The sequence below is a fragment of the Lampris incognitus genome, chromosome 6 (assembly GCF_029633865.1).
Source record: "Lampris incognitus isolate fLamInc1 chromosome 6, fLamInc1.hap2, whole genome shotgun sequence".
Classification (NCBI taxonomy): Eukaryota; Metazoa; Chordata; class Actinopteri; order Lampriformes; family Lampridae; genus Lampris; species Lampris incognitus.
The window spans coordinates 13,812,621-13,833,061 of NC_079216.1; the positions used below are offsets into that span (position 1 = coordinate 13,812,621).

The window sequence follows — 20,441 nt, forward strand, 5'->3', positions numbered from 1 at the left end:
ATGGTTATCCAAAGGAGTTAAATCAAGTGCAACTGGACTTGGTATATATCTGTGAAGACGTTTCGCCTCTCATCCAAGAGGCTTCCTCAGTTCATGCCTTTCTGACTAGACCAAGCTAGTCTGACTAGCTTGACCAGTCAGACTGTCTGACTAGTCTGACTAGACTAGCTTGGTCTAGTCAGAAAGGCACGAAATGAGGAAGCCTCTTGGATGAGAGGTGAAACGTCTTCACGGATATATACCAAGTCCAGTTGCACTTGATTCAACTCCTTTGGGTATTATTATTATTATTATTATTATTTAAAGAAGGCATTCTAAGAGGGCAAATTCGATAGGGACACCTCAATATTGAGCCAAAGTGAAGAACATCATTTTGAATCCAATCAGCTGTATATCTCAAATGGGCACTTAACTGATATTTTCTAATATCTGGGAGATCCAGACCACCCATATCACTTGGTAGTTGCAACACTGACATCCTAATCTGGGGTCTTCATTGACACCAGATGAAAGAACTAAACCAGCCACTATTTTTTATTTATTTTTACTATTTTGTAATTGAATATAATGGGGATAATTTTCATTGGGGAGAGCAGATGTAGAAAGACATTAATTTTCAAGAGAGAAACTTGGCCTAGGCATGATATGGGAAGGGTATTCTATCTTTCCAGATTCTGTCTAATCCTATCAAATAATGGGTGGAAGTTGGCTTGAAACATCTGATTGAATGCGGGTGTAATAAATATACCTAAATATGCAAATTCGGTGGGGGACCACCTGAAAGAGAAAGGGTTGGGATTATCAGGCTGCCACCACAAATTACCCAGATGCATCATCTCTGACTTTGAAAATTAATTTTGTATCAAGAAAAAGCACCGAACAGGGTAACAATCTGAATTAAACGAGGAACTCACACAGAAGGATTTAACATAAATAATAAAACATCATCTGCATATGATGTCATTTTATGTGATTTTTGACCCACCTCAAGCCCAGATATTAAAGGTTCTCGTCTAATAGCTTCTGCTAGCGGTTCAATCGCCACTGCAAACAAAAGTGGAGACAAAAGACTACCCTATTTGTTGCCCTTATGGACCACAACATTTTTTGGACCTAAGTCCATTGGTTAAGACTGCAGCCATTGGTTAATTATAGAAAACCTTCACCCACCTAGCAAAGCTATCACCTAAGCCAAACTATTCAAGTGTATAGAATAAACAAGGCCATTTTACATGGTCGAAGGCTTTTTCTGCATCTAGGGAAACCACAAGATCATCTATTGCCTGATGCTGAGATAGCTGAATACTATTTAGTAGTCTTCTGAAGTTGTTATATGAATTGTGGCCCTTATTGAAGCAAGTTTGATCTTATTTCACTATAAATGATAGAAAGCCTTCTAAGCGTCTTGCTAATACTTTAGATAGGATGTTAAAATCTATGTTAAAATATGAATTGGCCTATAGGAGGCACAATCCTCTGGGCATTTCCCTTTTTTAAGAATTAAAGAGATATTGGCTTCTCCTTGGGATGGAGGCAGAATGCCACACCCAAAAGAATATATTCAGAACATATTCAGCATGGGTTCTACTAAAAGATTTTGAAATTCTTTATAAAACTCACTACTCCATCACAGCCTGGTGCTTTCCCTGCCTGGAGGTGCTGAATGGTTTCACGCACTTCATTCAGAGATCTGAGCATTTAAAAGGGATTCCTGGGGTAATGGCGTCGCTGTGATCAGCCGTGTTTTCTTCGTCTCTTATAATAGGACTTGTTAGTGTTTCTAGAAATTATAAAGCACATGATGTGTTTTCTTCGTCATTTCTATTAACTACTGCACCTCTCCTAGCCTTTAGAAAATTATCTCAAACGCTCTCTATTAACACGCAAAAATGGCAAAGCCCCAACAACAAAGCCGGTGAAACAACAGAGGATTCTTCTACCTCAAGTGGCGCTAGCATCGGGCCTGTGGCTAACGTTAGCGCCATGCTACCTGAAAGCTCGTCGGAGGCTCTGCTTAAACGCATCGCCCATGTTGTCGCAGAAGAGGGCCAGCGAACTCAAAAGATGTTCAACGAGGTTTTCACCAAATCTGAGACGAGACTGGGTGCAAAAATCGACAGCGTGGTCAAACGTGTTGACGATGTGGCGGCGGCTACCGACTCTCTCGCTACACGTCAGACTGAATCGGAGGCACGTATCTCCGCCTTGGAAGATGAGATAGCCCCGCTGCTCGGGAAGTGTGCCGCGTTGGAGAAAATCAATGCAGAGCTGTCGGCAAAGGTTACAGACTTGGAGGGACGCTCCAGGCGGGACAATATTAGGATTTTAAACCTCAAGGAGTCAGTTGAGGGAAGCGAGCCCCTTAAATTTTATTGAAGAGTTTATCCCCAAAGTGCTGGAGTTGCCAGTCACAAGCGTCACAATTGTTCGCGCACACAGAGGACCCGGTGCCCCTGCGGATGGTCGCCCCCGCCCCGTTACCGTCAAGCTCCATCGCTCCAGAGACGTCGCCATGATATTGTAGCGAATTCGGGGGGCAGACTGGGAGACCGTCGCCACAGCCGGGACGCGAACCCGTATCGCCCGCACCGCAGGAGACATCGCTAACCGCTCGACTAAAGGGTCAGACCCGCCAGCCAGCGGGCAACGTGACACGTTACACTAGTGTAACGTGCATGGATAAGAAGACACGGTACACTAATGTAACGTGCATGGATAAGAAGACACGTTACACTAGTGTAACGTGCATGGATAAGAAGACACGTTGGCCGCTGGCTAGCGGGTCTGACCCTTTAGTCGAGCGGTTAGCGATGTCTCCTGCGGTGCGGGCGATACGGGTTCGCTTTCCGGCCGCGGCAGTTCCTGTGGTTGCGTTGTCTCCCGAATTCGCTACAATATTGTCCGCAGCCAGACGTAAAGGGACTCTCCAGTATGAGGGCCAGCCCCTCCGTATCGCCCCTGACATCCCCCCGGTGGTCCGATCCGCACGGAGAGCCTTGAACCCAGTCTGCGCTGAACTCATCAAGAAAGGCATCCGTTTCCAGATAAACTCCCCTGCAGTGCCATCTTTCAAGCTTGACGGCGTCCAGAAGTCTTTCACAAACCCGAAAGATGCCAAGGCATTTTTTGGAGGGGAGCGTTTGATTTGTACCATTTCACTGCTGCACACCCTTACGCTGGGCGGTTGGTGAGTCAATACCACTAACATACATGCTTTGTCCCCTCTTCTAATTTCGTCTAGGTCGGACAGTTCACGTTTCTTTTTCGTTACTTATCATACTTTTGTTTATGTAGCCTTTCAGTTCATTCTTGTATCATAACTACGTTTTTAATTATGTCACACCATATTAGTTTCAAATCCATCCTACTTTGTTGTCATCTTTGCATATAATTCCTGTTTAGTTCTAGTTTTGTTTTTGTTTTGTTTTTTTGAAGCAAAACATTATTATTAATATTATCACAATATTATTACATTTGTTTCCCTTTTCTTATTCCGGCTGGGGGGATTAGAACATTTAACTTATACCTTTTTAGTTCTTGCAGGCGAGAGTGGGGAGAGACGGGGTTTTTTTGGTGGGTGGGGGGGGTGGGGGTTCAACAGGGAAGTCTTTTTTTCTAGTAAGTTTAGGAAGAAGGTGATTATTCTCTCCTTATGGTTTATAATCTGTTCACTTTGCGGTGCAGGTATTTTTGGGGGTGGGATGTAGTCTCTCAATTGGGGAGAGACCAGCTCGAGATTTCGATGGGAGAGTGGCTGATGGTGGGTGCAGCCCATCATTTGGGGAGAGGATGGCAATGGGGTTTAGGGTTCTCTGGGTATTTGTTGTTGTGGGATGGGAGGGTGGGGGGTGGATCTTTCAATGCCGGTGTTGTTTATCGCTGTCCTATCATCTGCTTTACATCCTCATTCTAAGGGTGTGTGTGGGGGGGGGGATCTTTCAGTGCCGGTTGTTGTTTATCGCTGTCCTATTATCTGCTTTACATCCTCATTCTAAGACCTGGAATGTTGATATCGTTTGTCCTGACCAACTTATGCTCTCAGCTAAGGAAAATGGATAGTGTTCTAAATTTATTGAGCTGGAACGTCAAGGGTTTAAATCACCCTGTTAAAAGAAGGAAAGTGTTTGCACACATTAAACAATTTAAAACAGCAATTGCCTTTTTACAGGAAACACACATTTGTGGCTCTGATAACTCTCGCCTCATGTCACGGTGGGCGGGGCAGCACTTTCATTCCACTTTCCAGGCCATAGCCAGGGGGGTCTCAATTCTTATTAACCAAAATATTCCCTTTGAGCATCACAATGTAGTGTCAGACACAAACGGTCGTTATATCATTGTCTCAGGGTAATTATACAATACAATGGTAGTGTTGGCCAATGTGTATGCCCCCAACACAGACGATGTAGAGGTTTTTTTTTAATGTTTTTTTCTTCTTTACCGGATCTGAGTTCATACTCTGTCATACTCGGAAGGGATTTCAACTGCTGGTTGAATCCTGTGCTGAATCGGTCTTCCACCAACCCTGGTATAATGAGTAAGTCTGCTTCACTTATTCAATCCTTTTTATCCAACTATGGTGTCTCTGATGTGTGGCACTTTCTCCATCCAAACAGGAGAGAGTACTCCTTTTTCTCACATGTTCACCATACCTTCTCTAGGATTGATTATTTTCCTATTGATAACCAACTGATCCCACTGGCCCGCTCCTGTGATTATCAGTCATATCAGACCACGCCTCTGTTGTACTATCAGTGACTCTTCCTGGTCTTCCTGAAATAAAAAGACACTTGCGATTTAAATCGACCCTACTGTCAAATAATGATTTCATGAAATTTATGGAGGAGCAGATAACCTTCTTTTTTCATACAAATACCTTACCTGAAACCTCCAGCTTGATTGTTTGGGATGCTCTGAAGGCTTACCTAAGGGGGCAAATAATTTCTTTCTCTGCGAATATGAAAAAGAGAGCCCACAAAGAACGAGTATAACTAGCCGATCAAATTAAAGAAATAGACCAGCAATATGCTCAAGTTAAAAACAAAGAACTTTATAAAAAGCGAGTGGAACTCCAAACTAAGTTTGACCTCCTTTCGACACATCCAACTGAACGTCAACTTTTGAAGAGCAAGAGTTTATTTTATATCCACGGTAACAAATCTGGTAAGCTATTAGCCAACCAGCTGAGAGTACTTAAAGCAAAAAATTTTTTTTAAATCATTCTCTTCATTGCTTTCACCTCAATTAAGCTCAGTGCTATCTTATTCGTTTAAGCAAGGTATACTTCCAACATCATTCTACGAAGCATGTATCACCCTAATTCCAAAGAAGGGCAATGACCCAACAGAATGATCCTCCTATAGGCCAATTTCCTTATTAAATGTTGATGCAAAAATGTTACCTAAAGTTTTGGCCCATAGATTGGAGAACATCCTACCATCAATCATATCCAATGATCAAACCGGCTTTGTGAAAAACTGCCACACTTATTTTAATACACACCCTCTATTTGATAGTTTGTATTCCCCCTCAGACACGATTCCTGAATGTGTCCTTTCTTTAGATGCAGAAAAAGCGTTTGACCGCGTGGAGTGACCGTATCTATTTGCAATCTTAGAAAAATTCGACTTTGGGCCCGGTTTTGTCACGTGGATAAAATTACTATATTTATGCCCCACTGCTTCAATACTCACCAACTCTCAGCAGTCACAACCTTTTAACCTCCAATGGGGAACTTGCCAAGGGTGCCCCTTAAGTCCACTACTTTTCGATTTGGCCATAGAGCCGCTAGCAATTGCACTGCGTAGCTGCGAGGATATTTCAGGGATTTGGAAGAAGGGAGTTGAACACAAAGTGTCACTTTATGCGGATGATCTTCTGGTTTTCATATCAAGCCCAGACACCTCCCTACCCCACATGCTGTCATTACTCACTCAATTTAGCCAGTTCTCAGGATACAAATTAAATTTACACAAAAGTGAACTTTTTCCCGTGAATGGGGAGGCACCTACATCAGACTATACCAACCTCCCTTTTAAGATTGTGGAAAATCTGTTTACTTACCTTGGTATTACAGTCACAAGAAAACAGAAGTGTCTGTTTAAAGAAAATTTCCTTACCCTATTAAAACATGTGAAACAGTACCTAATGCAGTGTCACCCCTATTGACATCCCTGGTGGGCCGAATTAACTCAATCAAAATGAATATTCTCCCTAAATTTTTACTTATCTTTTTCAGTCTATACAAACCTTCATCCCTAAATCCTTTTTTGACTCATTAGATTCAGTTATATCATCCTATATGGAAGGGTAAACACCCTCGGCTAAACAAAGTCTATCTTCAAAAATCAAAAAGAGATGGAGGTTTGGCACTGCCCAATATCTGTTTCTATTACTGGGCGGCTAATATACGCTGTCTTGCGTTTTGGTCGCACTTACATAATCGAGCTGACTGTCCATCATGGATGGCAATGGAGTTGAATTTTGGCAAAAACCTATCCATCCCAGCGCTGCTTGGGTCCTCACTCCCTCTTCCCCCAAATAAATTAATTGATAATCCGGTCACCAGACACACCGTGAGATTATGGGCTCAGTTCAGAAAACATTTTGGTTTCCATGTTTTTCATCTCTCTATTCCTATTTCATCCAACCACCTCTTTCAACCCTCCTTACTTGATTCTGCATTTCAGGACTGGCACAGAAGGGGTATTGAGAGCTTCAAAGATCTTTTTATAGACAATACCTTTGCATCATTTGAACAAATCTCTGGAAAGTTCAATTTACCAAATAAGAATTTTTTCCAGATATCTACAAATTGGACACTTTGTCTGCTCTCAAAAACCAAATTTCCCTCAGGCACCTGATACGACCACCGCTGATGCATTCCTTAGTCTACACCCGTCACGTAGAGGTTTAATATCCACAATATGTGTCAAGCTCGCAGGTATAAGACGTGCCCCTCTTGACAACATTAAAACTGCCTGGGAGCAGGACTTAAGCCTTTCACTGTCGGATGATATATGGAATTCGATCTTTAGGCTGGTTAATTCAACATCCCTCTTTGCCCGTCATTGTCTGTTACAATTTAAGGTGGTGCACAGACCCAAGTCAAACTATCCCATATGTAACCGAACGTGAGTCCCATCTGTGACAAATGTAGGAGGAATGAAGCTTCCCTTATCCACATGTTCTGGGCATGTCCTAGAACATACTGGGAAGATGTCTTCCAAACCTTATCCCTAACACTCAATTTCAAACTAGAACCTAATCCTCTGGTCGCCCTGTTTGGCACCGCTAGCAAGAATGACATACACCTGACCCCATCCAAATGCCGCATGTTGTCCTTTGCTTCTCCATTGGCCAGGCGTGCAATATTACTGAGATGGAAGGATGCTGCCCCGCCCACCCATGCTCAGTGGCTGAATGATATTATGTCCTGTTTAAACCTCAAAAAGATCCACTACTCAGCCTGTAACTCTAAGGACGAGTTCCAAAAGGTGTGGAGACCTTTCCTGGAATACTTTAAGAATCTCCAGCCAAACTAAAGAATTATTGCCCCATTCTCTTCTGCTTTTTGTTTTTGTTGATTTATGTCAGTAATATAACCTGTGAAGGTCTACCAGTTTCTAAACTCCCCGTCTTCCATTTATTGACTTGCCTATTTTTCTTTCTTTTCTAAATCCTAAATCCGACTTTCAGCACTCTCCTGTTTCATATACCCTCTTACATAGCGCATCCCGGCTTGTAGATGGGGCTAGTGGGGTGGAGGTGTGGGGTGATTGGGGATAAGATTGCCATGTTCCTGTATCATTTTTATATCTTGTAAATCTGACATATCATGCACTTGTTTTGAAATCTTTATAAGTATTGCTTGTTGTTTAAAATCCAATAAAAATATCTTTGAGGGGGAAAAAAGGGACGCCTGGTCTTGTGATATATTTGGAAGACCAAGTATAGAGAAAAAAAGTCTCCCTTATTTTTGTGCATCATTCCTTTGTTCTGGCTAATATAATCTTGTATAAAACATTCTAAATGTGTTATTAATAATAGTAGAACCAGAAGAACAGGTCCCGTGTCCCATCTACAACTGACCCAATAGTTTGAGAGCTACTCGTTTTTTGTTTTTTTTTGTTAGGTAGACCAAGTATTGACCTGGTTTATCCCCATGTTCAAATAACATTTGCTTTGCAAATCCCAACTTTTTCCCTGCCTTCTTTGTTAAAAGGGAGTGTAATGTGGAGCGAATAACAAGAATTTCCTTTAAGCTAGCTGCTGTAGGCTTCTTAACGTATTCTTTCTCTGATATACTTTTCAAGTAAATCTGGTTATTCCACCTTTTTGCATCTTTTACTAGCAGTATAAGAAATGATTAACCCCCTGGTATGGACCTTAGAGGTCTCCCAGAGCAGGAATGGACTACTAGCTGATGGAGAATTAGTAGAGAGACTACTACTACTACTTTCGGCTGCTCCCATTAGGGATCGCCACAGAGGATCATCCGTTTCCATTCCTCCTGTCCTCTGCATCTTCCTCTGTCACACCAGCCACCGGCATGTCCTCTCTCACCACATCCATAAACCTCCTCTTTGGCCTTCCTCTTTTCCACTTCCCTGAATTGGGAATTGGTAGAGAGAAATAGCTTGAATTCTGAGGTGAAAAGGGTTATAAATTTGTGATCTTGTAAAATGGATGTATTCAGTCTCCAGTGTTTGGATTTTTTGGAGGAATTTTTAAACATCATGTCTAGATATACAGCAGCATGATCAGATACTACAATGTTTCCAAATGAATAGGCGATAAAAGATTCTACAAATATTTTGAGAGTAAGAAAATTATCTATTCTTGTATAGCATTTATGGGAGTTAGAAAAAAAGGTGTACTCTTTATCCACAGGATGCAGCATCCTCCATACAGCCAGTCGTCACATAGGTCAGTGATTTGTTTTGACTTTTTTGACAGGGATAAAACACCTAAAGGGAACCTGCCCATCAGTGTATTCAAAAGACAATTAAAGTCACCTCCTACAATGGTGTTTTCTATGTAAGATCAGATAATTTTACAAATGGATCTATCAGAAATTTAAGGGGATGACCTGGGGGACAACAGACATTTAAGATACCAAATGCCTCTCCATGTAAAGAGGCTTTGATAAGTAAAAACCATCCTTATTTGTCTTTGACACAGTCCAACAATTTAATTGGTAAATTCTTCCTAATTAAGGTTGCCATTCCTCTGCTTTTGTCATTGAAAGATACCGAAGACTTGATCAAAGCCACACTGTTGCAGTTTTAAGTGTTCCTCATCTTTTAAATGTGTTTCTTGCAAAAGAGCAATGTCAACGTTTTCCTTTTTCCAGGATGACAATACTTTTTTTGAAAGAAACCATCATCTTCAGATGATGTCACTTAGTTGAGTGATGAAACGTATCTGCCAGTAAATGTATCCAGATGAACTGATTCAACCTTCTTTGACTTCCCCTAACCTCTTAATAGCACATCCTATGCTGATAGCTATGTATTTGCAACTGCCAGGTTGGGTGGGTTGGCTATCAAAGCACACCATCCGCAACCTCCAACTGTGCGTGCTTCAGTGTGACTTGATGGATTAACCTGAAATTCACAATAGTTTCAAGATCAGAACATTTCAATTGTTTGAATATAACTTAGAAGTAATTGTACATACTTGATTGGGGCACGACTCAACTAAACCCCTCTTAAGAAATAAGATATCCTTTCAATCGGAAGTCACCTTGTCCCCTAGCAAACCATTCATTCAAAAGACGATGTTTGTCTGCTTAGCCACAAACCGGATGCAGGATTATCTGCCTGCTTTTTGAAATGTCTAGCTCGTATTTAATGTCCATGTTGTTGCCTATCCCTTCACGCCCTTGTGAGTCACTTATGTGTGTCTTATGTGTGTGACCACCCTAAGTTAAGTGCCATAATTACTCATGCAGCTGTATGGTTAACAACAGATCCTATTATTTCCAAGACAGAAAACAGCTGCTCTTATACGTTATTGGGCCAAAACTTGAATTTGAGATGATTACTCTCATCAGACACTCATACTTGTCATGAAGAAACCAACCAAAAGAAGATCAACATTCTATGAAAGACTGATCTCATGTGTTCGAAGAGAGTGCAATGAGATTTGATTAGTGCTCAACATGACTGCTGTGTCACGGCTTGCCTGCCTCACAGACCGCTCTTCCAACCATTCCATAATTTAGGATAACAGTCACAAGATCTGGGCCCACAGGCACCGTTTTCTCCGATAATCTCCCCGGGTAATGTTCCAAAACCAATGTGTTTTCAAGTTGAATGCAAATATTTGAATAGCTCTTTCCATATATACCTCCACTGTCAACTCCTAAGCTCAAACATCCACCGCAAGCTGAGAGAGAGAGAGAGAGAGAACGAGAGAGCGAGAGCGAGAGAGAGAAGGTGCAGTTTGGAAAATGAGGCTGCTAATGTGTGCATGTTGGCAAACATGACAAAGCAGAAATGAATCAGCCCCTCTGGTTACCAGCTCTCGAGTGCAGTGTGTAATTTACACACTACACACTACCAGCCTCTCCCACCAACAACCTAGTCCAAGGATGGAGAGCCAAGGGAAAATAGCCGCGAGATGGAAAGAGAGGCCAACACAAGCCTCGGCTTCTCTCACGTCCTGTCAGTATCTGGATTTTTACAAGATTCCACTGACGAAACCCGTACCACCTATCCAAATAAAAATAAAAAAATGAATGAATAAAAGAGTCGGGCCGCCGACTCCACATGGAAGCAGAGGGAACCCATCAATTAATCTGGAAATCCTTCGAGACAAATTGATGTGCGGCACAGATGATAGTTCAAAAGGGTAATAAATATAATGGTAATAATGTACTTTGTTTGCAATAGATCTTTCATCAGCAACAAATCTCTAATTAAAGGCTGTTTAAAAGTTCATAGAGTTGAGAGGACTACCTTTGAAATTGGGTAATTGATAGATTTGGTGGGTTAACAATTTGGGAAAGAGGGAATGACCTTAGTGAAATAAGGGAGTTTTCAGGCCAGAACAAAGGTCAGGGTCTGTGGTGGCTTCAAGTGGTCTGGAAGGGCCAGCCAGAGAACAGATACAGCTAACTAGAAGGGCCAAATTCCCATAATGTGGAACATTGTCCCGGGGACTTTGTCCTGGGGGACATGGAGGAGGTGGCAGTTGTTTGATCTGAGGGAGCACTCATAGATTTGGGAGTGAGCACTTCCTCTGGATGAAAGGAGGGGGCAAGCTGATGGATACACTGTCCTCCTCTTTGCAATATTCTCAGCCATAGCTGCAGCAGGATAGTACTACAAAAGGCTGATTATAGGAGTGAATACATGAAGATGCTATAATAGGACTGTTAGTGTTTCAAGAAATTACAAAGTGCATGATGTGATTTCCAAAGCGCCCTCATGCATTGTAAATTTATGATTGCCAGTCATGTAAAATTCCTTCAATTAACCCAACTACAAGTTGCAGTAGCATTTATTCCTACCCAAGCTTACACTGTCAGTGCTGAAGCACCATCAATTAACTTGAGGAGAAAATCCCTCTGTTATCAGAACATGCAGTGCAGAGCAGAGCATGCACATATGGCCATGCCAGCTCTGGAGGCATTGCTTGTACCCTAACGGACTAAGAATCATGTCGTATAGCAGCTCAATACATCAAATCCCAAAGGTATACATACATACATACACACACACACACACACACACACACACACACACACACACACACACACACACACACACACACACACACACACACACACAGGCTGAGAGAACTTGGTCTGCTGCATCCTGTGAGCCCAGGGACCACGGTCCTGCCTGGAGCTGCGCCCAAGAAGGTAACACCGAGGGTGCTCTGACAGGATGCGGAAGCGGGGCAGGCTAAGCTAACTGCTAACCCATGCAGACCACCAGTTATGATAAAACCAAGGGCGGCCTGGCGGAATCACCTAGCACTGACTGGGGTGTTTTTGGTGTCATCGTGTGGAGTGCAGGGAGGAGTGTTGACGGTGTCTGGCTGTGAGAGCCGGCGTTGCATTGGCTGACAGAGCCTGGACTGCTGTGTTCGGTGGGCCCAAGGACCACGGCCCCTGGCTGGAGCTGCGCCCGAAGAGGAAACACCGAGGGCGATCTGACAGGATGCAGAAGCGGGGCAGGCTAAGCTAACTACTAGCCCATGTAGACCGGCAGTTCCGATAACACCAAGGGCGGCCTGGCGGTGGGCTCGCCTGGTGTTGACTGTGGTGTTTTTGGTGTCATCGTGTGGAATGCAGGGAGCTGTGTCGAGAGTGTCTGGCTGTGAGAGCTGGCATTGGATCAGCTGAGGGAACTTGGTCTGCTGCATCTGGTGGGCCCAAGCACCACGGCCCTTGTCTGGAGCTGTGCCTGAAGAGGAAACACCAATGGCGGTCTGACAGGACGCGGAAGCGGGGCAAGCTAAGCTAACTGCTAGCCTATGCAGACCGGCAGTTTTGACAGTCATCCTGGCTGGCTTTCGTTCCCTTGGACAGTGATTTTTTTGTGTTCGTGATCCTGAGAGCAGGATAAGCGGTTTGGATAATGGATGGATGGCTATATGTGTTAGTTTAGATATGTGTGTTCTTGTAGTTTTTTGGATATGAGTTTTTCTCTTTGTGTTGCACTGCTGTGGGCTGGGGGAAACGCCATTTCATTTCAAATAAAGTGTTCCTGATTCCTGACATAGACACATGGTCACAGAGACACATGAACACACACTAGAGAGCACACAGACTTGCATGTGTGCACACAGTGCCATGGCTCACACATACACGGTTCATACACATATGTGAATGCACAAAGACACACATACACTTGCATAAGTTCCCACACAGGTACGTACACACACACATGTGGTTTTAGGTACCTGCGCACTGAAGAGGTTTAGCATAACATGGAGATTGCGCTACTCCCAACATCACATTCTTGACATAAGTAGCAAGTAGCAGTAGCAAGGAATAGTCCCAAGATGACTGGCATCTGCCCCTCTGCCCCAAAGCTTGCCGCCATAGCTTGCTTTTCTCTCAGTGTGTGCTCCCTTAGCCTTTGTCTTCTGGGACTTACCCGAAAGGCAGCAGGGCAGGGCAGTGGTTTACTGATGGCAAGGTGGGCCCAGTCACCATGCCTCTGGGGACCACTGCAGCTTCGAGATCCCCTACCAGTTTAGCTTGGAGTCGCAAGACTGCCAGTTACTGTGGGCTGCCACGAGGAGGCATGGTAGGGGGTCTTGGTGAGTCAGAGGCTGTGTACTGGCCTCGAAGACTTACACGTTTGACTTCCTTTACCCAGGAATGGGTTGGCCAGTGGCAGGGGCTAAGGGAGGAAGGTCACATGCATCTCTGCATGCAACGTTTCACTAGCATGCTGCAGTAGACGCATCACAACACCCTGTGAGCAAAGTTCACATAAACGCACACGCATACACACGCACACACAAAGAGGCAAAGTAACTTGAAGTTCTTGAAGGTTTTGGACATGTGTGTCTGTCTTCTACTAGTCATTATCTGTATTCTCTGTACTAAGACCTTTTTGCTTCAATTCCCTGGCCTTAATAGCTTTAGCAATGGTTTAGAAGCCATATCATGGTACTTGGGTCCTTTAGGCTAACAAGGTGCATCACAGACCATGTCTAGAGGTCTGGACCTGCTGTTTAGCCCTGGCTGAAATTAGTAGCTGAAGAGGTCTATTTGGGCTGTATTGGTCATTCACTAAGTGTGCATGGTACTGAAGGCAAAAGACACAGATGTTGGTGACTTAATATGAGAGTTAATCCCACCTATGCGTGTGTGTGTATGGGTGGGTGGGGAGTTGGGGGGAAGTAATTTCTTGTGTTTCATTTCAGCTATTGTTCATTCCTCCATGTCATTCGTGGACAACACTGACCTGTAATCCCCTGAAGCCTTTCTTGTGGTCCCATTCTGAGTGGGGGAGCATCTGTGGTGAGAGAGCGAGAGAGAGAGAGAGAGAGAGAGAGAGAGAGAGAGAGAGAGAGAGAGAGAGAGAGAGAGAGAGAGAGAAATTTAAATAAAAATACTTCCTGTCTTCTGCTTGCATTTTACAGCAGCCTTGCCTACTCACTATGGTGTGAAACAAAATGGAGATCTACTTATAGCAGGGGAAGAAGGAGCAATGAGGCGAGGGGATGCTGAAGGAGGGGCGGACCCTTATAAATGCTGGAGGGTTTGTCTGTTTTTCACTTTCCATTAAGCACAGCCTTCTAATTCAATTCAGGTTTGGTTTACTCTAGTTCCTATTCATTGTCTAATGGGCTGGTGGAGGCTGAGGAGTTTTATGCTGTGTAATTACCAGCCACCGCGTCCTCCCACCAGCTTTGTAAAGCCATGTTCCACTTGCCTGGGAGTCAACCAGCATGCTGGTTTAGTGGTGTCACCAGTCATGTGCTCTCTGCTTCACAGGAACCAATACAGGGATGTCTTGTGAACATATAACAAGCTCTTTGCTTCTATAAAGATTTTTCTGTCTTAGCACTCACAAGCTCCAACCCAACTCTGCAAGCCTCTGACAACCAACAGCCGCATACACTGAAGTGTGTGTGTGTGTATGTGTGGGGGGGGTCTGCATAGTAACTTTGATAATTCAGATGTAATTTACTGTGTTGGGGAGGCTACTGAGTTATGTCTTGCTACGAGATGAAATATTAGGGGGACAACGATTGACAATAGTCCTTTTTATGGAGGGTATTCCCACAATGAGTGAGAGAGCAGGTTGGATGATGTGGGGATAGTGAATCAGGGAGTACAGCGGATTAGCAAGGAGGAAGTGAGGGCAGCTATGATGAGGATGAGGGGCAGAACTGTGGCTGGTCCAGATGACATACCTGTTGAGGCATGGAAGTGCTTAGAAGAAATGGCAGTGGAGTTTTTAACTAGACTGTTTAACACAATCTTGGAAAGTGAGAGGATGCCTGAGGAGTGGAGAAGAAGCACACTGGTACTGATTTTCAGGAATAAGGGTGATGTGCAGAACTGTAGTAACTACAGAGGTATAAAGTTGATCAGCCACAGCATGAAGATATGGGAAAGAGTAATAGAAGCTAGATTAAGAGGAGAGATGATGATTAGCGATTGAATGAATGATGATTAGTATGGTTTCATGCCACAAAAGAGCACCACAGATGTGATGTTTGCTTTGAGAATGTTGATGGAGAAGTACAGAGAAGACCAGAAGGAGTTATATTGTGTCTGTAGAATTAGAGAAAGCATATGATAGGTTGCCGAGAGAGGAGGTGTGGTATTGCAGAAGGAAGTCAGGAGTGGCACAGACGTATGTAGGAATGGTGCAGGATGTGTACGAGGGAAGTGTGACAGCGGTGAGGTGTGCGGTAGGAATGACGGATGGATTCAAGGTGGAGGCGGGATAACATCAAGGATCAGCTCTGAGCCCTTTCTTGTATTCAATAGTGATGGACAAGTTGACGGACAAGATCAGGCAGGAGTCTCAGTGGACTATGATGTTCGTAGATAACATTGTGATCTGTAGTGAGAGTAGGGAGCAGGTTGAGGAGAGCCTGGAGAGGTGGAGGTATGCACTGGAGAGAAGAGAAATGAAAGTCAGTAGGAGCAAGATGGAATACCTATGCGTGATGAGAGAGAGGACAGTGGAATGGAGACGATGCAAGGAGTAGAGGTGACAAAGGTGGAAGAATTTAAATACTTGGGGTAAACTGTTCAAAGTAATGGGGAGTGCAGAAGAGAGGTGAAGAAAAGAGTGCAGGCAGGGTGGAGTGGGTGGAGAAGAGTGTCAGGGGTGATTTGTGACAGAAGGGTACCAGCAAGAGTTAAAGGGAAGATGGTTGTGAGCCCAGCTACGTTATATGGTTTGGAGACGGTGGCTCTGATGAAAAGACAGGAGGCGGAGCTGGAGGTGGCAGAGCTGAAGATGCTACGATTTTCACTGGGAGTGACGAAGAAGGACAGGATTAGGAACGATTACATTAGAGGGACCGCTCAGGTTGGACGGTTTGGAGACAAAGCAAGAAAGTCGAGATTGAGATGATTTAGACGTGTGGAGGAGAGACGCTGGGTATACTGGGAGAAGGATGCTGAATATGGAGCTGCCAGGGCAGAGGAAAAGAGGAAGGTCAAAGAGGAGGTTTATGGATTATTTTGGGGGAGGACACGCAGATGGCTGGCGTGACAGAGGAAGATGCAGAGGACAGGAAGAGATGGAAACAGATGATCTGCTGTGGCGACCCCAGCCGAAAGTAGTAGTAGTTGTAGTCGATTCCCACAGCACTGCTAACAGTCTAAATAAATCCAATGGCGCACTTCCGGTTACCCGTTGCCATATTGTAAGGTCAATTCAGTGGAATAAGCTGTAGGATATCACCGTCAGACCGCTAGCTGCGTTGTTTCCGAGGGTAAACCTCATCCCTTTTTGGTCGAAGGCTCCGAAAACACTGGGTCATCTGACCCCCGCAGTAAGCTAAACAAACAGCATCGCCATCACGAGTAACACCAGTGACGGTACAAACACACAAGCACAAACTTTTCCAATGACTCGTCCGTCGGCTGACGTGTAGTCGAGATGGTTCACAAAAGAGCACGCTGCTTCTGAAGTGTCCTCCCCCTTTTCTGGGAAACGTCTACTTCCCGGCCTTGCCCGCATTGTCTGTTCAGCTTTTGAGATCAAAGACGCACGAAGCGTCCGCATGCTAGACAACCTAAGCTCCCTCGAGCGCGCAACACCCTCAGCCTCATTTTTGCCAACTGTAAAAAAAGAAAAGAGAAGAAGGTTGACGAGCAATGAGTTGTGTTAAAGCTGCCGTTTGCAACTTGGTAAAGATGCTGACTCCATGATCCGAATGGACAGAATGGCCATCTATTGGGGGACATTTCTTTGACGGTTTTGTGTACGTGCAGTCAGTGCTGATGGGTACTTTAGTCCAGGGGGGTCCCCAATAGGCGGCCCGCGGGCCACGTCCGGCCCGCGACGGGTTGATTTATGGTCCGCGAGAATTTTTGGAGAAATGCCAGAAGGAAGATTTTTTTTTATTTCCCTTCCAAAAAAAAAATTAATAATTTCTTAGTAAAAGTAAGACTAGTAATATATCGAAAAATAGATGAAAAATCTCTGTTTAAATTATAATACCTGCAACGTATCGACACCGAAAACAAACTAACGAACAACATGCTGCTGGAGGTTGAGTGGCCCGTGGTTTTAAAAGTGGCCCTAAAAGTGGCCCGCTATGAAAAGTAATTGGGGACCCCTGCTTTAGTCGATTGAAGCAATAAAATCCTCACTTTTGGGCGTCCGGGTGGCGTGGCGGTCTATTCCGTTGCCTACCAACACGGGGATCCCTGGTTCAAACCCCCGTGTTACCTCCGGCTTGGTCGGGCGTCCCTACAGACACAACTGGCCGTGTGTGCGGGTGGGGAAGCCGGATGTGGGTATGTGTCCTGGTTGCTGCACTAGCGCCTCCTCTGGTCGGTCGGGGCGCCTGTTCCGGCGGGAGGGGGAATAGCGTGATCCTCCCACGCGCTACGTCCCCCTGGCGAAACTCCTCACTGTCAGGTGAAAAGAAGCGGCTGGAGACTCCACATGTAATCGGAGGAGGCACGCGGTAGTCTGCAGCCCTCCCCGGATCAGCAGAGGGGGTGGAGCAGCGACCGGAACGGCTCGGAAGAGTGGGGTAATTGGCCAAGTACAATTGGGGCGAAAGGGGGGAAAATTAAAAAAAAAACCTCACTCTCTTACTATATTGATGGAGATATCGGTGTTCTCCTGCTCACCGAGTCTTTTCCACAGCCGCATGTACCAGGATGCATTGCTTGTAAGCCTCTGTACCGTCAGCCAATGAAACCCTCCGCGCTAGTGTTGTGGGGCGTAATTTTCATAATCGGTGACGTAGCTTAGCCAAATGAGAATTTAAAAAAAAAAATTTCTTTTTTTTGAACAGCGTGTTTAGAGTAGATTTAAGTATTACAAACCCTGTTAGGCTGGCGTTCATCCGGCCGCCAAATGACGTCACGACACGTCACTTAGCGGCAGGAAAATACGTTTTTCCCCTGCTGCCGCCGAGACGCAGAAATGATCAGCAACAACTGCAGGCGTTTTTCACGTTCTCTCGTTGTTGCGGCCAGACACAGACATGGTTGAAAGGGAGAGAAGTTGCGGATGTCAGCTTTAAAAGTTGACTCATGCAGTATCGCGGAGGATGACAGCATGCAATCACATGACCTCGCTGCTGTGCCAAGTTTGTTTTTCTGTTTTGTCTAACGAGGGTCGCAGCAATCTTGCACCATTAGAAGGCCCTAGTATCAATGAGCTTCTGCAGACACCCCCACATAAACACCCCTTCTGTCTTATGTACTTATGTAACCCAGGCTTTCATCACTTCAGACTCAGACCATGCAGGATGCCACATGCACTCCTTTGATATATGAAGGCAAACAAACGAAAAGATGTAAGGAATCCAATCAGAACATGAAGCTGGAGTTGAACACAGGCCTTTTTTCTTCTTCTTTTTTTTGCACAGGGCTCTTTAAATGCCATAGAGGGGTGAAATCCTACAAGACAGGCCTGAAACGTCAATGAGAATATGTAGGTTTTGTCGGCCTACTCATACCTAAACAAGTAATGGATGCAGTCTAGCTCTCAGTTAGGGCGAGTCATGTTTTGGTTACGATTCTCAAACTTTCCACACCGGCAACACAAAAAAGTTGACGTCAGTGTGACAGTGATTAGTGTTGCAAAAGCCAGCAGCTTGGTGTCAGTGTGTACAAACTTTCATCGCTAGTGTTGGAAAACCTGGAATATATAGAGCGAGACATCATCACTGTTTTGGGGAGAGGGGGGGCTGTTTTGAAAAAGCAATTGAAATGAAGCAAGAACAACGGTAAAGGCAGAAAAAGAAGGTGACATTTTCCCAGAAATGCAGAAACAGAAGTATAAAGGAGTATGGCAATGCAGGGTGTTTGTTGCATGTACATGTTTCCTTCACAAATAAAAAAGTTAGCATTTTGCTGTATTTCTTTGAAAAACACATGCAATGAATTTTTTTACCGAAACCAACGCCATAGAGATCTTGTTCTCTGACTTTTGGATGTAAGGGAGAAAGAAGTCTGCAGTTCTACTTGACACAGCGGTCAGTTCGCTGTGCATAATGTGTCTAGGGAGGTTTAACCACATGTGAATGATCTCTTAGAGATCTAACTGTTCTTCATAGAAACCCTTGCAAGCCACGGGACACAGTCGCAACAGACTTTCCAAATAGGTTTGTTTTTGTCCTTTACCACCAGGGCACCTACTGAGAGGAATAACATCTTTGCAGAAGTTATGCCCTTTATTTCACCCTCTGATAGATTCATTACACTGTCCCATAATTCAAATATGAGCCAGGCTGAGTGTTGGCTTTCCATCACACAGAGCATTAGTTTGGATTTATAGGGAGTTTGAAACCGGTCCTAGTGAGGAGGAGGAGGAGGGGGGGGCGGGGGAACAGTGTCTTTGGGAAGAGAAGTATGTCTTTCAATCACGGTGCTAGCTACCAGAGTAACATGACACACTCAACAACATCTAAGTCATTTTTATGAGGCTCTGGCTCTATTGTGCAAGCATTCCACAGATTTACCATAGTATGATGATCCATGATCCAGAGTGATATTTTCACGGAACAAAAATTAAGTTCAAAGTTCAGCTGTGTTTTCAGTAGGTACTGGTTAAACGGGACATGAGACATAGTAAGTAGGGTCGCACTGGGTCAAATGGATGTTTGCACTATGAACCAGAAGTGAGGGTGGGGGTGTCATCTGGCTTCGTGGCACTTAGGAAGCTGTTTTAGAGATGCCAGCTGGACCTCTGCTCTCAGAGCCACAGAGGAAGTATTCCCTGCCACAGACTCGTCAACATTTTTTGATAATGGGGCCTTGGGGAATGAGGTTTTTAAGTCTCAATCGTGGCTTGTCTTATACTCTGCAGCCTTATATTTTTTTGCTTAAGATGACTCCGTGGGCGTGGCATCATGTACAATACAAGCGGGAAATGCAAAATTTCTATAAAAAAAAGAAGAAAGAAAATAGATAGGTATCCAGCATAAACACAAATGTACGTCAACAGTCGACCCCTGTAAATGAGCTGCACTCTCATGGCTCACATAGCGCCAGCCAAGCCCCCCTCTCTCTCTCAGCGCGGGGGGGGGGTGTTAAAAGGGCAGCAGTGTGGGTGCCAATGGGCAGCCATTGAGCCCTGTTCACCACCACTGGCCAGAGCCACGGTCCACAGCCCAGCAAAACCTACCCCCCCCCCCATCTCTGAGGCGTTGGGTAAACCCTTTTGCTGTCAAAGCACAAACAGACTGCTGGAATATGCTCAACTCATTTAACCTGGCCTTGCAAATAACCAGAGCAGAAACCACTTCCCTGGCTGCGT

General features: G+C 44.6%; 1 protein-coding gene across 1 annotated transcript in view; it reads right to left on the reverse strand.

Annotated features, from left to right (window-relative positions):
• The window catches only part of LOC130114453 (cGMP-inhibited 3',5'-cyclic phosphodiesterase 3A-like), a 140,263-nt gene that overhangs the window by 51,412 nt on the left and 68,410 nt on the right, over positions 1-20,441 (reverse strand). The window contains 1 exon segment of the mRNA XM_056282334.1: positions 13,935-13,985. Within this exon segment, the coding sequence (XP_056138309.1) occupies positions 13,935-13,985 (51 nt within the window).